The sequence below is a fragment of the Podarcis tiliguerta genome (genome assembly GCF_965153285.1).
Source record: "Podarcis tiliguerta genome assembly, chromosome: 7".
Lineage (NCBI taxonomy): Eukaryota > Metazoa > Chordata > Lepidosauria > Squamata > Lacertidae > Podarcis > Podarcis tiliguerta.
In genome coordinates this window covers 74718611-74735217 of record NC_139540.1, presented here as the reverse complement: position 1 = coordinate 74735217, position 16607 = coordinate 74718611, and the positions used below count along the sequence as shown (strand labels likewise).

The 16607-nt window shown below is 42.2% G+C and overlaps 1 protein-coding gene across 7 annotated transcripts in view; it reads left to right on the top strand.

Moving 5' to 3' along the window:
• TRIO (trio Rho guanine nucleotide exchange factor) overlaps nt 1-16607 on the top strand; it is a 257003-nt gene that overhangs the window by 214215 nt on the left and 26181 nt on the right. For 6 of the 7 annotated variants that reach the window (XR_014513332.1, XM_083449240.1, XM_083449242.1 and 3 more), the window contains exons 36-44: nt 1021-1191; nt 7210-7305; nt 8404-8552; nt 9145-9211; nt 10546-10649; nt 12590-12659; nt 14192-14281; nt 15557-15649; nt 16315-16365. Coding sequence is in view for 6 of the 7 variants with exons in the window: in XM_083449240.1 (XP_083305366.1) it covers nt 1021-1191; nt 7210-7305; nt 8404-8552; nt 9145-9211; nt 10546-10649; nt 12590-12659; nt 14192-14281; nt 15557-15649; nt 16315-16365 (891 nt within the window). In the remaining variant the exon portion in view is untranslated. Of the gene's footprint in view, nt 1-1020; nt 1192-6097; nt 7178-7209; nt 7306-8403; nt 8553-9144; nt 9212-10545; nt 10650-12589; nt 12660-14191; nt 14282-15556; nt 15650-16314; nt 16366-16607 lie in introns of those variants that run through there. The other variant, XM_083449245.1, reaches the window with a different exon arrangement.

The following is a 16607-nucleotide window of genomic DNA, read 5'->3' as shown; positions in this document are numbered from 1 at the left end:
CACGAGCCCAATTTTGCTATATTGAAAAGACATACTTGCATGTGTCTGTAGTGTACTTTCAGTACGCAGACGCGACCATTCTGGCCCAATTCAGACATACTGATCCCAGTTTGATGACCCAAGACCTGTGAAACTGGGGTCAAGGTTTGTGCTCAAACGCCCTCCTTGCCCCCTTCCTTCATGCTCCCAGCTTGAGCAAAGTTATCTGTTTCTTAAGCCCGGCTTCGGCTGGGGAGGGCGGGATATAAATAAAAAAAAAAATTATTATTATTATTAAAACACAGTGTCCCACGATTCCAAAAAAGGTACATGTTTTAATGGCTTCCTATAAACCAGGCTGAGGTCAAGAATTCTAGGGAGCAGGTGTTTGCTCTAGTATGAAATAATCAAAATTTGAAAATACAGTGGGTTTGTTTTAAAGTGGAAGCTTAAATTCTCCAGGGAGGGAAAGGAGGGTGTGAGCCCAAGATTCGGCATGGCTTCTTCCATAGCACATAAACCGTGGGTTATTTGCTTGTCTGAGCTAGGACATAGTCAAGCCCACTTGATTTTGAACCAACATATGGTTGTTGTTGTTTTAAGGACATCAAACGCCTCTTCACAATCCAAATTCAGTAACAGAGTGAACTTCCATTCTATTTTGTATGATTGGGTTTCCAGTTAAAATTCTCATTTGTTATCAGTACTGCTGCCATTGCAGGTTTTACTGTCAATTGGCATGTTTCTTAAAAGCACATTTTGGGGAGGCTTGTCTTCTTCCACCAGAAGGTTAAAATGAGCTGAACTCTCCCAAAGGATATATGAATAGCGATGGGGTCTATAGAGTTCTCTCGGATTTGATAATTTTCATGGCATATTAGAAAGGGAGATGAGACAGTGTGTAAGAGACTGGGCTATGTACCAGAAATGCTGGCCTTCAGACATTATAAGACTGCTGTCAGAAGATGAGGCTCTATGAAGTAATTTCCATATTCTGAAACATTATATAAATGCTAAGTACTGTTAACGTTACATTTGTAGAGAGGGCGTAATGAGGGTTTGAGCAGTGGCACGCTCTCCAAATCATCCTCGTCAGGCATGCAGAGTTGTGGAGAGGAGGAAGGTGAAGAAGGGGCTGATGCTGTTCCACTTCCCCCTCCAATGGCAATCCAGCAACACAGTCTACTCCAGCCAGATTCGCAGGATGACAAGGTAAATAAATGAAAGGAGGGAGATCCCGTGGCAGAATGGTTTGACTGAAATGATTTGTGTTTGGTAATCAAAGCTGTTCGACGTGCAGTGTGTCATGTCAAACCCGAACATTTTGCAGAGCAGTATGGGCTCCCTATGAACAGACCAGGAAGAGAGTAGTAGGTGGTTCATATCCAGAAGCCTGTGTGGGGGTGGGGTGGTGGTAATAAAATCCCTGCGCCACAAAAGTTTGAAGTCTACACAGTTAAAAACAATAAAACAGCAAGCCAGACCCACAGCGCAGAGTAGAGCAACATCAGTCCTGTTTCTCAAAGGCCTCCCTGAAGAGGAACATTGTCATTGATCTTCTGAAGGTCTGGGGAAAGAGTTGGTGGGGTGTGCCTCCCTAGACCTTCAGAACATCATCCTGCCTAGCTGTTCTCATTCCTGCATCTGACCCCTCCATCACTGTGGCATGCGGAGGTTCCTTCCATCTTTTTGGATTGTTTGTCTGCCTTTGTCCTTCGTTCATCTCAAATTGGAAGGCTTTGTCAGCGCAAAGTTTTGCCAAGCAACCTGGATTCTTCACATGTTGCATTTCACTCGACGTTCTGCTGCTTTCAGGCTTATCGTTTGGATTTTTGAAAAACACACCCACTCGGCATAATTTATGCCTTCTGACATAAACAAAAATGTATGATTCACACCTAACTTTTCGAAAATACAGATTTTGTTGTGTATTCTCACGGACTTAGTTCTGCACCAAATACTTACTTTCCAAATGCACTTTTGAAAAACCAGTGACTTTGCTTTTTAATATTTTCTTCTTCCTTTTTTGAGGGGCGGGGTATTTTTTTATGTGAGATCATGGCTACGCTTTCTTGGCAACAAGCCACCATTTTGGGCAAAGCAGATGTTTTCAGCATTTGGGGGTTTCCTACCCCCCCTTCCACACCCTTGTGGTTTTCTTGATGATCTTAATCATTGTTAAGGTAACCACATCCTGACTAGCAGTGGGAATTTCCTGCATGCTCAGTAAAATTGACTCCCACAGTGTATAAAAGCATGGTAGAACCCAAAGTGAAATGTTCCTAAAGATGGACAGGAAGACCCCAAATTCCTCCTGTCCTTAGAATAAGTTTGATTCTTTTGCACATTAAACATTTGAGCCCCTACCCAGATGCTATCACAGGGCTCCAGCCAACAGAAGGAGCCCTACCTGGGCCAGAACTTTCTCCATTCAGTGAGTTGAGGAATGCCATGTCACAGAAGCTGCTAAGAGCTTCCATAGCATTGGAGGCCCTGCTGCTTTTGGCTGAGATGCTAGCTCTCGTACTAAATGTAAAGCACCTAAAATCATTTTGTCACCCTTGGAAAGGATTTTGCTTCTGTTTCTCATCTCTGTGCATGGGAAAGTCTGGAACAGACCTTTAAGGTTCATGTGCTTCCATCTAGACCCTTGCTCTCCTCACCATTTGTATTGTCTGGTGGTTTTAAAATAGGAAGTGTTAGAGGAGATCTGGAATACAGTGGTACCTCGGTTTTCTAACGTAACCCGTTCCAGAAGACCGTTTAACTTATGAAATGTTCGAAAACTGAAGAATTTACTTCTGGAAGCATTTACTTACGGAAAACTCAATACGTTCAACTTCCAAAAAGTGTTAGAAAACCAAAGCAGTTACTTCTGGGTTTTCGGCGTTCAAAAACTGAAACGTTTGACTTCTGAGACGTTCAAAAACCGAGATACCACTGTATCAGAAACACAGGAACTTCTGTCTTTTTGGAGCCATGTTCTGCATGCTGTGAGAGGACTGGGGAAGAATATGCATGAGCCAGAGACGTTGTCTCAGTGTCGCCATACATAGCAGCGTGAAGAAGGAAGCAGCACCTGAACAGTCCTAAAGGTCTGGAAAGTAATTTGACAAACCATTAAAAGTTAATTTCCACCCATTCCTCCACATTTCTCCATTCTGGAGTCCCATGTGTCGTATAAACTTGACAGTGCTAGAGGGTGCAAGTGTCAACTACTTTTTAAAGGGATTTTTTTTCTCACAGGACTTCTCTGTGCACCAGTACAAATGCCAGAATATAAAACCCACCATCAGTTGCATGCTTGTGTTTTGCTACGGGGCAAATAGGGCTTCCGCCTTGGCCCAGTCATTGCTCACACATTCTCTTAGAATATGGTGAGAAAAATACATGCATGATGCTTGATGGACACCATGTGAGCTTTGTGATTGGCTATCCATGTCACAGAATCGCAGAAAAAAGCAGCACGGGGTTTAGAAATGCATCTCAAAACTTCCTTTACTTTTTTTTTCACCTCATCTGCTTTCCTAGTTGGGTAGACACCACTTAGATGATTGACATACGTATAAGGCAATATTAAGAGTTCTAATCACTGTTTATTGTGCCAAATGGCTTTTCCATTCTGTTAAAACACTTACCCAGGCCTTTTTATGGTGCAGGAGTGGCCCAAAACCTGCGTGCACGCTCATATTTACACACGCAGTTATATCACAGGGTGCTCCAAACTGACACCCACACTCATGCTGACTCATAATCGTACGTGTGGTTTGTTCCCACTCAACAGAAGTCTCGCATACCGGGTGTTGGTGTGATTGGGTGTTGATGTGAAGCACCCAGTTCATAGCTGACATCATTGCACAGAGGACGGCTGAGGGAATCGCTCCTCCTTCGTCGTCAGATGGGCAACCATCTGAACTGAGGCTAGAATCTAATGTGGGCTTTATCATTAACCCTTCGATCGCCAACACTGATACTGTTTTGTGACTCTTGATACCCCACTCCTAAACACACTTGCGCCAGTCTTTTAACCTGAAATGCCATCTTTCGTAGGCCTGCTAAACAGTTGTTCTCTGTCTCACCGGAGCCAGGAACACAGAAAGTTCATTGAAAAGTAGCTTAGGGTAAGAGGCTGGCCTCTTCCTGCCTCCGTGCAATTTATTCACCTCCCCTCGTTACCCTCACAACCAAGAACTCTCATTGTGTCATAAACCCACCTTGAATTGCTATGTCCCTAGCTAAATCGTCAGAGGCGCAAATGAATCACATCCCATCCCCCCCCCATAGTGATTTAAAGGGAACTTGTGTAATTTCATTCTGATTGGATTTTTTAACCCCCACCCCCACACCAAAATGTGGCAAGCTCTAGTTGACATATTCAGGCAACTAGGTTTGACTGAGTTTTCATCTCCCTTTGCAGGGCAGAAACCACCTATTATGTATGCAACTTCTTGCACTTAACAAATTGAGATTTGGGCTCAGTAATTACACCTGAAATCTCATTTATTAGGTACAAAAAAGCTGTTGCATTATAAATATTTTGCTCTGTCCCATTTGGAAAAAATAATACTAAATATGGGAAAAACTAGTAAAAGGGGATAAGATTACAGAGAATCTTTCTCTTTCTCTCCATGTTCAATAGGTTGACCATGAAGCATTTCCCCCATTTCCTTAATATTTTTCGCCCTGACCTGACAGGGTAAAACAAAAACAAGCAGGTCTGGCAGTCACATATTTCTTTATTGCAGCTTTGTTGCAAGGTCTGAGATAAGAGTATAACTGTGGTAACCTGTCCAGTTCTCAGGTTCTTATCCTCTAGTTTCTTACAATGATTAGGAATTCAACATAACCTGCCATTCGGACTAAAGCAACCAAGAATGCCTCTACCACAAGGATTATTTATAATTCCCACAATCTCTGGATCAGTTCTCACAACTAGGCCTAGAGGCAAGGTTTTCCTCTTCAGATTCCAGTCAGGCAACAGGCGAAATTAACAATTATCTCAGCTCCACCTTCAGTACCTGACAGCGTTCAAGTTGCTTGAGCTTCTTCTTCTCCTACTTTAGTAATGTTTGTACCATCCCTTAGTTTGAACTCCTTAGGGCCATGGTTTCAAGCTGTGTTCCAGGGAATTCTGGGATTCCTTGGAAACGTCATGTAGGCATTTCTCAAGTAGAAGATCAGTAATGGCGAACAAGCTCTCTGGAAAAAGGCTTCTTTGCAAGTACAGTACTGATCTTCTCCTGTAATGCATGCGTAGCTACATAGCAGTTTTGGTCATGTTCTGAGGAAGTCAAATCTCCGTTCTCATGCAGCTATGGTGAGGCCCACAGGCTTCACCAGTGTATCTTATGCACTGCCTTGTATACTCAGGAACATTTCCCAGAATTCTCTACAACTTGTGAGGGTGCCTTGGCAGCCAAGCTGATGTGGGGGGAAATCCCTGAAGGAAATAAAAAACAACAACATAGTGATATATAGCAAATTTCATCCGGGCAGGAATGGGCATACTCCAGTCTCAAGCTGTAGTGGGCTGCAAGGCATATGTGCATGTTTTGTTGTAATATGTAGCCATTAAAAAGACAATTCACAAGTAAGTATGCACCTTCCATTTTATGATGGTATTCCTGTGGGAATTAATTCTTCTCCAGTGTTTTGGTGCTACACAACCAAGCTGTTAATTGCTTTTTTTTAAAAAAAGAAGGTATCTCCTGATTTGCATTTCAAGTCAGTCATTGTGAAAGAATTGCCATTCTGATACACATCCAAGGTTTACCCAGTTACAGTGAGCAGAAAGGAAGGATACAACAACAACAATGGCTGCCTCTATTTCCCTGTCCCTTTAAACTTGCTCAGGTGACATCCCTGTCCAGCCACTAGCACTTAATTCGGTGTCACTAAATAACAACCACTTCCATCACAGGATCTCAAAGATTCTTCAGTTTTCCATTTGGCGGTGCCATACATCATCATGAGTTGTGCTTAAATTGTAGCTTCTGAGTTTTCTTCTTGTTTTGGATAGAATTGCTAAGAGAGCTGCTATATTACTGTATAACTAACCTTTTTTTGTTTTTGTTTTCCTTTGTTTCTTTTCTTTCTTTTCTTTTTACTCTTCCTTTAGCATTATGTTGATTTATGTTCTGTCTCTGCTTTGGCTCAGTTTCCCTACCTCTCCATTTAGAGTTCCTTGTGTGTTCTCGCATTTGCCCTGCTCCCAGTATCCCCTGTCTCATCGAAGCCAACTCTACAGCACATGAAATTCGCATATTATTATTAGTATTCTTTAAATTATGGGAGCTAATCTTTCTGCTCCCATAGATGAGGTTGAACAGAGTTCCGTGTTCTGAAGCATTGTACCTGTTGGTTTAACATGTCCGTCCAGTGGTGAAGAGCAACGTAACCTGTGTTTTGCATGCTGTGCATCCCTGCTGGTCCTTGTAATATGAAGTGAGGTTCATATTATTATGCCTTGTTTAGCTTCCAGTTACTTAATGGTACATGTAATCTGCAAACAGGCTTGCATGTTTGCTAATTACTGAAAGCCAAATCCAGTGGCCACCAACCCTCCCAATATCCTTTTGCTGTCAACACCTTTTATCCTCAGTTGCAGCCATAAATTGGCATCTTGTAGCTTTTGAGGACAGAGATCTTCTAGACTCTGCACTTACCTTTGGGGGAGATGGATGGCACAAGGAATGGTGAGCAAAATGACCCTGCTCCCTTTTAGAATCATCAATTGGCTCCTTGTTTAGTAGTCTTAGCCTACTCTACAGTTGATTTATTGTTCTGTTCACTCGTTGCATTTCTTTTCCCTGTGGCTTTATAATGTGAGTTGAATTGGGAGGGGTGGGAAAGGATCCTTAGATAATTCAGTACATCCGGAATTGGCTTTGCGTAGTAGCTTTGATAGGTTCTACAGAAAGAAAAAGATCAAGGCTATCCAAAAAAATATTCCCAGTCATCCAGCTGCAAACGGAGCATTATGAGAGCCTATCCCGGTATTATAAAAGCATTAAATGGACACAGGCAGATTAATGTTTGTCAATACCAGAGTTTATTTAAAACTTCCTTTGGTGCTTGTGTCAAATAGAGGGTTTTTTTAAAAAAATAGAAGTGGAAAGAGAGGCATTTTGTTCATTAGCAAGATGCCTCGGGGACAAATATTGATAGTGTGTATAGCCTTAAATTGATATTGGGGATGCCTCTTCTCCTGCTTTTCACCCCATTGTGCAGACATCTTCCCGGTTATTGGTACGTCCTACCAGCTCAGAGACTCCCAGCGCAGCCGAACTTGTCAGTGCGATAGAGGAGCTTGTGAAGAGTAAAATGGTGAGTCTGATTTGTTGGGTGGCATGTTTTCCTTCCTTTTGGGGGAACCCTAGAGGCCCTCAATACGTTGTTGGACCACAACTCTCATCATCCCCAACCATATTAGCTGGGACTGATGAGAGCAGGAGTCCCACAATATGCGGAAAACTATGGATTCCCCAGCTGAGGTCCAGCTCTGAGGGCGTTTTGGCGGTTCCCTCACTGTGAGAAGTGAAGTTACAGGGAACTAAGCAGAAGGCCTTCTCGATGTGGTGCCTGCCCTGTGGAACACCCTCCCGTCAGATGTCAAGGAAATAAACAACTACCTGACTTTTAGAAGTCATCTGAAGGCAGCCCTGTTTAGGGAAGTTTTTAATGTCTGATGTTTTATTGTATTTTAAATATTTTGTTGGAAGCTGCCCAGAGTGGCTGGGGAAACCCAGCCAGATGGGCAAGGTAAAAATAAAGTTTTTTATTTTTTTTTTTTTTATTATTATTATTATTATTATTATTATCCCTGTTTAGAGCAGCATGGCATCCTATCAAAACATGTGGCTCTAAGAGCCATACTGGGGAATCAAACCAGAAGTCTCCCCTGTTGTTTTGTGTCCAAGTATTTGGTATTCAGTGGTACACTACTTCTGAACATGAAGATTCATTTAGCTCTGAGAGCCAATCCAGATTACAGTCACCTAAGCTAACGGCCGTCGCCACTTATTGTGGTAGTACGCTTCACAAGATAAGGAACTTGTTTCATTTATCCAGGCTTCAGCTTTGATTGCTGGTATCAGGCCCCTTCCTAGAACCCTGGACTTAGGCAAGGGTTGGCCTATGTTAGTGTGGACCTAAAAGGAAACTGCTTGCTGGGTGCAGCAAGGAGGGCTGCAGGAGAACCTCTGGTGCCTGCAAATGGCCACACACATTGCAACACATCTTGCCACTGTTTAATTGCACCAGGGAAGGAGAGAGTTGTGAATACCCTTACACAGTTGACAAAGGTGTTAGAATAATAAATGATCAACATGTTCTTAAAATAGATAAAAGTACAGCATGCGTATGTGAAATAGATTGTCCTGATGGTGTTGCCCCAATCTCACTTGTTTATCGTTTTCCTCTTAGGCTCTGGAGGATCGTCCAAGCTCACTGATGGTGGACCAGGGAGACAGCAGCAGCCCATCATTCAATCCTTCAGACAACTCACTTCTCTCCTCCTCTTCGCCCATAGATGAGATGGAAGAGCGGAAGTCCAGCTCTTTAAAAAGGCGACAGTAAGACTTGCCCACCAATCCCTTTCCCTTATATGCTTAAGAAGAGCGTCTGTCCTTTGCCTTCTGTGTTGTAAAATCTGTGTTATTGTAGACATTAGTTTTTACCACTTTTGTTCAGCGAGTTACGACTTGGATTATTTCAACTGTTGGAGGATTTTGCTAGAAAGCCAGCTAAATTGCAATAATTTCCCCTATCTAGCACATTAGCCCCCAGTCTTGTGCTTGTAATGCTTTTAAAAACTTAGCAGGAAAGTTGAGAGTCTCAGAAACATAAAATGTTTACTTGGGGGGCTCTTCAGTTCTCACAAATGGTAGCTGCAACAACCAGTAAGGCCTTTAACGGTGCCACTTTGTGGAATGTTGATTATATTAAATCCACTTGGCATGTACACTTCAAATTTCAGTATGAGGAACATTAGTACTTTTTAACTATTCTTGAAATAGATATTTTTTTTAAAAAATCTCATGTTGCTTAGTCACACCATCTTTTACCACAGTATTCCCTACTGCTGTCACATTATTTGCATGCATAGAAATTGTTCATATCGCAAAACGCCACCCTTAACTATTCTCACTTTTCATAACTTTGCAGCTATGTTCTACAGGAATTAGTGGAGACGGAGAGAGATTATGTGAGAGATCTTGGTTACGTAGTAGAGGTATGTCTTTTTAAAATCAGTTGTGCTGCTTACAGTCCGATCAGAAACACAAACTTCAGAAGGGTAAAGAGGAAAGCGCAATTCCTCTCCATCAAACACCTTTGGAGGATGCTATCAGCAATGCTTGGAGAAATCTACTTTGTCACCTGTTATATTAGTCCCTTTTTAGCTAGTTATGAACTAGGTTAAGATTTGTAATTACTAGACAACAGTTTCCAGTGTTATTGATGAACTAGCAATAATTCCCTATGTAAAATATCTTTGAGAAGGCGCTTTTTACAAGCTGCCAACTTAACTGCATATGGACAGCTGAAAATGTAAATTCTGAATCCTGGCTGTAATTAGTTTCCATTCCAGCACGAGATCAGGACCGCCTGCTGTTTCTTGGCTCTTCTGTAAAATAAGCTGTTGAATCTTTAAGGCCGGCTTGGTAATATATTTGCCGCGAAGGGGCCTGTTCAGCCCTTGTGCAGGAATGCAGGCAATGGAATGGCTGGCAGTATTTCAGTTTTAGAACGGACAGCTGGAACACCTTTTAATAAACAGGCCTCTTAATAGATTTAGGAACAACTTCTGAACGTGGCAGCAAATTAAACAAGTACAATAGATGTACTTTAAAAATGGATTCAATTAGATTGCTTTGAGTTGCTGCTTCTGTTGTCCTGAATTTATGATCTGGAAAGAATCAGAAGTGTGGGATCGCAGGGCTCTCTAGGCTGAGTTACAAATTGCATTGAGTACCCCAGCTTCTGTGTTCCAAATTGCGTTCATTCGTGCAACCTAATTGAGCAGATTGTTGCCCACACCAGGGCTGCTCTACATATAGGGCTTCTTCGGGCTCTTTATAGCACAGTAGACAATTTGTATGCTTGCATTCCTTGCACTAGCGGATCTGCTTGCTCCCGCAAATGCTTGTTTCAGGCTATTAAATCCCCCTACGCAATAATATACATGGGTCCATGACCAAACAGAAAACAGTTTGTATAAACTGGATGGTATGTGTAGTGAATCGTTAGCTGTTGCTGGAACGTGTGCAAATACACTCGTGGAAGTAGCTGTTGGTTCTGCGCGTATATTATTCTAGTTCACAACTACCGTATTTTTCCATGTATGTACTTTCAGCCACCCCGCTAGATAGATAGATAGATAGATAGATAGATAGATAGATAGATAGATAGATATTATTAAAAACACATCAGCCGGCAGGGGGATTTTGGGGGGTGGGGGAAGAATGATAAAGGGCCCAAGATGATACTCAGCAGTCTGCAATGTTAAAAGTAATAAAAAGGTGAACAGCGGCGCTCATGTCCATTTTTCTTACTAACTTACTCCAGGGTTACATGGCACTCATGAAAGAAGATGGTGTTCCGGATGACATGAAAGGGAAAGACAAAATTGTGTTTGGCAACATTCATCAAATATATGACTGGCACAGAGAGTATGTATGTTTTTGTTTTTGTTCATAACTGGTTTTCTTTCTGGTTCTCATCTCGCATAACCAGCTGAAGAAGTGGACAAAAACCACCCCAAGCAGCGTAAAAATATTATACTGGAAAAATTCAGTTGAGCACGTTGTAAAGATTGACATGGAACCATAGAATTGTAGAGTTGGAAGGGACCCCGAGGATCACCTAGCCCAACCCCCTGCAATGCAGGAATCTCAACTAGATCATAAATGACAGGGGGCCATCCAACCTCTGCTTAAATATCTCCAGCGAAGGAGAGTCCACCACCTCTCATGGGAATCGGTTCCATTGTCAAGCAGCTCGTACTGTCAAGAAACGTCTTCCTGATGTTTCGTTGGACTCTCCTTTCTTGTAACTTGCATCCATTGGTTCGGGTCTTAATCCTCTGGAGCTGGAGAAAACCAGCTTGCTCCATCTTTCATGTGACAGCCATTCAGAGACTCTTTGCCAAGTGTCAGGCAGGGAACTACTGGATAAGGGGGTCTTTTCCCTGGAGGCACACAAATTATGTATTTTTTCAACCAGGCATCCACCATTAGGTGCCAGGCAAAGGTTGCCCTGTTCACTTGTGCTTTTTGTAATGAACGGATACTGTTGGAAGGCCATTCCTGGATATGCATCTGGTGCCCAGTTTATTTCAGTAGAAAGAAATTAATTTGGTTTTTACCACTTGGGGGCAGTTTCCAATTTACAGCATGCCACAGGTGGAATTATAAGCCAGTTATTTCCAGCACTAAGGTGGTTTAGCTGTGCCTTGTTTCAGATGGAAGTCTGACCTCTATATTGCAGTTTGTTTCTTAACATTTGGACATGTCTGGTACCTAAGGATGGAGCCTAGTCCTAGTTGTTCTAATAACAGGGATGCCCTTGATTTAATATAACTTTGTGGCTCAAGAACATGGTCTCAGCTGAAAGTTTCAGATCCCTTCATTTCACAATTGTGCAGAGTCTGCCATAAGATGAGATCTTAGCTTTTGGTTCTGTTCTATCTGAGCAGCAATTGCTCCTAGTGTCTGGGAGTCTTATATTTGGAAAGTCTACAGACAAGAATAACTGTCTGGTGGACTATTTGGACTATTGCAAGACATTTCTGAACGGATTCATTTATCTCTGCAGAATCTGTGGATGGAAGGCCTACATTGCAAACATTGTTAGGGCCCCGCAAATGGCCTTCTGTGTCTTCTATCCCTTTAGTATCTCTACGAACGAGTGGTGACAACCACATAATAGACAGACCTTGGATTAGAGCCAGTTCCTCAACTGCTAGTGCAGGTTCATGTAACATGATTCATCTACACTGGAATGTCCCTTATCCCTAGATAAAGATAATTTTGCAATTTGCCTTTTGCTCAAGTTTGGAAGTAACATGAGTGCATTGACTTGCAACTCTACACACCGTGTTCACTACTCAGCTGTTTGCCACTGTGATGAAGAGGACATGGCGTATGTGTTAGTTGAGCTCTGATTCAGAGGAATCCCAAGTTAAGGCAAAGTTTCCTTGCTGTTGCTTGTTAACTTTCATTTTGAAGAAACTCTACACTTTCCCCAGATGTTCTTTGCCTGGGCTCAGAATTGTCCCAGCCACACAGTCAAACCAAGTGGTTGGTTGAGGCAATTAAAATTTTAAGGGAACTTACTCAGCAGTGTCCAAGCTGAGAGGGGCACCCTGGGATTTCTTGCAGCATTTAAGAAGTTGCCGGGCTGGACATAACACTGGGGCGATGTGATATGGCTGCTGGCAAATGACATAAGTGTCTTCAGCCAATCCACTGATGCGTCTTCCACAAACCGTTCTATTTCCAAAAGTGGATGCCTCCCACAGAGGAAATGCACCCAAACTGTTATCTGCTGTTGAATCAGTTGTCTGTTGCCACAATGAGGCTAATAATAAATATATTTTTGTACTGCTCAGTTTCTTTTTAGGAGAATTAGAGAAGTGCCTTGAGGATCCAGAAAAATTGGGATCACTTTTTGTTAAACATGTAAGTATGCTCCTCCTCTCCATTGCATATATAGAAGCTGCGTCGATCATAGATCTGGATATTTGACAACATACATATTTGAGAGCCAGTGTGGTGTAGTGGTTAAGAGCGGTAGTCTCGTAATCTGGGGAACCGGGTTCGCGTCTCCGCTCCTCCACATGCAGCTGCTGGGTGACCTTGGGCCAGTCACACTTCTTTGAAGTCTCTCAGCCCCACTCACCTCACAGAGTGTTTGTTGTGGGGGAGGAAGGGAAAGGAGAATGTGAGCCGCTTTGAGACTCCTGAAGGGGAGTGAAAGGCGGGATATCAAATCCAAACTCCTCTTCTTCATACAAGCAGCCCTTATATCTTCACCCATGTATTCTCCATTCTGTGCCTTTTTAAAAAATGCATGAACTTACTTTGCTTTGCTTCTTTGCCTTCCAAAATGCTTAGTTAGAGTGGCAGGAATAGTAAACTTGGGGGAGATATAAAGAAATTATGCACAGAACAAATTCCAGCACTAACGCCTTCCGTTCTCTCTTAAATGTGTAGGCAGTGACAGAACGTGCAATCTGTTACACTCTCACTTCGTTTCCTGATTTTTCTACTTAGCCAGACTTTTCTGGCTTTCCATATGTACAACGAATCTGAAACATGCTCTTAAAGAACAGAGGTTATTTCTTCACTTCTTTATTTGGACCATGACACATTTCCTCATGGTGGGGGTGGGAGTCTCCTCAAGAAGATCGGCCATGGTGGCCACGCTTCCTGAAAGATGGAGTTGTACATTGCTGTCATTTTAGCCCTGCAGAGCACACAGCCAGAGAGAAGTGTTGGACCTTGCTTTGACTCAACGTGTGCCCTAGAATGCCCACAACCTTAGAGTACACTCCAGAATTCTTTGCAATATAAGGAGGGTTCATGACTGGCTCTGACAGTTCCTTGGCAGTGGGAAGCAGTCCCTGAGGGCACAAAGTTTTGGAGCAGCTGCTGTCATGCACAAGCCTGCATAACAAATGGATTTATTAATTTGGGGGCAGCAGGGAGGATATGCCTTGACAGTAATGTGGGTCATAATCCTCTGCCAAACGTCTCTGGGCACAAAGTGTAGACTTGAGGCGAACATAGATATGACCACCAGCAGGCTAATTGTGTAAAAGGTGCAATTATCGTCGTTGGCTGTTTTCGTGTACGGCAGTCATGGGGAACCTCTCAACCTCCTGCTGTTGCTGAACTGCAGTGGCCATCACCTCTGAGCATTGCCCATGCTTTCTTGGACTGGTGGGAAGTGTCGTTCAGCAACATCTGAAGAGCCAGAAGTTCCCCAAACCTAGTCTGTTGCACACTTGATTTATTCAAGCACTTGTGAGCATATGCAAGGAAGAGAGTAGGTGAGACAGTATGGAAAATGCAATATCTTATATGGACCATTATATTCCTGTAGAATATGGTAGCTTTTGTTCTAATGATCTGTGCTGTTCTGGTCCGTGCCAAGTATGCTTTACGTTTTCATGAAATACAACATCCTTGTTCTTTTCCCTCTGCTCCAGGAGAGAAGATTGCACATGTACATAGTTTACTGCCAAAACAAACCAAAGTCTGAGCATATTGTCTCGGAATACATTGATACTTTTTTTGAGGTAAGTGCCGAGAAGGGGGTTGGCTGTCTCTTTCTGGGCAGAAGAAAAACGCTCATAATCTTTTCCAAAATTTCTTGTTATTTGCAGTCTCTGAGACATTATCTCTCTCAGGATCTGTGGCTGAGATCGAAATTAGTTTATTGTTACCAAATGAATAAACTCTCTCCCCCCCCAACCCCCAGTTAGCTCTAGGGTTTAATAACTCTGTACATCAAATTCCGCTTCAAGGTGAATTACAGCATGGAATCTTTTTTTGTGATTTTACATACAATACTTGTGAGACATCAGGAAGCCGAGTGACATCGACTCGTTTAAGTGGATGTTAAGATGTTGTCATAGCAACCTGAATTCAAATCACTAGCTGCTTTCACATACCAAGCCAAAGACATTCAAATGAGGGGGAAAGTTTAAACCATTGTTTCCCAAGCTTGGGTCTCTTACTGTTTTTGGATGGTGCTCCCATCATCCCTAGCTAGCAGGACTAGTGGTCGGGGATGATGGGAACTGTAGTTCAAAAACAGCTGGAGACCTAAGTTTGGGGAAACACTGGTTTAAACAAAGAGTAATAGAGACTACTACTTATTCAGATGTGGCTAAATTTCTGTTTATGGTGTTGATTCTGCCAGTTTGAAGGTACAAGGAAGGATAGGTGTTGGTCCCTAGATATGTATGAACACATGATGCCTGTGTATTGACTGAGCATCAGGTGTTAAATAGAAGACTACTTTTAGCCCAACAGACAATCCAAGGGAATAGTTTACTTATGCACCCTTCTTTTGCCAGCCAATCAAAGCCTGGAAAATTCAGTAGGGCCAAAGTGAGTCTTTCTTGTTCCCAAGCTGGCCTGAGGTTGCTGCCACCATCATCTCCCTTTCCTTTTAAAGTTTAAGCCCCCAGGTTATTAAAATGTAAGCCCCCCCAGGTTTGGCATCCATAGATGGTCTGGCTGTGTGTAACTAAGAATAACTGTCGTCCTTTAACAGGAGGGATGATAGGCCCAGACAGGATAAAGGGGATGAGACTCAACAGATTTCTTTGGGATATGGGTAGAATGAAGTCAGGGAAGACGTGAGCCCTACTGAAAAGCAAACTTCTTCTTTTTTTGACAGTTCCTTTTGCTAAGTAAATGAGAGAGTTAATCTAAGGGAAGCTGTTAGGAATCCTGAAGGGAAATCTGTATTTGAGTGGATGTCAAAACTAGCCTCCTTGGTGATACTGTCTCTCAAAAGAGAGAGTTACAGGATGTGCTCTGAACTTTTATTTTACTACTACTAGGACCTGAAGCAACGTTTGGGTCACCGACTTCAGCTCACCGACTTGCTGATAAAACCAGTGCAAAGAATTATGAAATACCAATTGCTACTAAAGGTAAGGCACTTTGAATGCTCTCGGTTGGGGTTTTTATTGCTGTATAGCATTTGGAACCCTTAAAAAAAATAGATTGCTTTGCATCTTATAGATATAGGCAGACATTTCTCAGAAAGTACCCACAAATGTTCTTTGTTTTTGTTGGAGCACTGTGTGTCCGCTAAGGTAGTTTACATAAGTATGCATCAGGAAATAGTAAATAACTAGTGTTAATTCTGATCTGAAAATGTTTCATTTCCTCTGTTTGCCAATTTCAAAGAAAGCAGAGCCCTTTGTGGGGATTTATCATTTAGTGAATAAAATGATATTTGTTTTGGTTTTGTTAGATTTCTTACCTCCCTTATAACATATGGTTACAACCATAAAATACACAGCCTAAAGCACTTTCCCATATAAAACAAAAACACAGTAAAATATGCAAAACAATTGAAGGACAGTCAGGGAACACACTTTCTTTTTACTGTTTGATTTCTTCACCTAAGCATTTTATTTCTGATATGCTATACATCAGGGCTTCCCAGAAGTCCCAAAATGGGATGGTAGATAAATGCACATTTTATTATCATCAGCAGTTTCTGATCATCAGGACTGTCCAGTATATATGCATACACATATATAATTTTAATGGAAGATGTCAACTCATGGTTCTTTCTTTTTCTTTGCAGGACTTCCTTAAGTACTCCAAAAAAGCTAATCTTGATACAACAGAATTAGAGGTACTTAGAAATACTGTTTTCTTAAATATTTATGCCAGCATCAAGACAGCTGTTGTAGCAGAATTATAGCACTCTTTCTGTATCTGTCTGCAGTCTGTGGACCTCCTTCACAAAGATTGTTCTGTTTTTGTTTTTCCACATTGGATTTATTCTGGAATTAATGGTTAAAATGGCAGGTCCATCACTTTGGGAGAATTCATCATGGAGATTACAGGAAAGGGCAGGGTGTTCCCAGAAGCAGT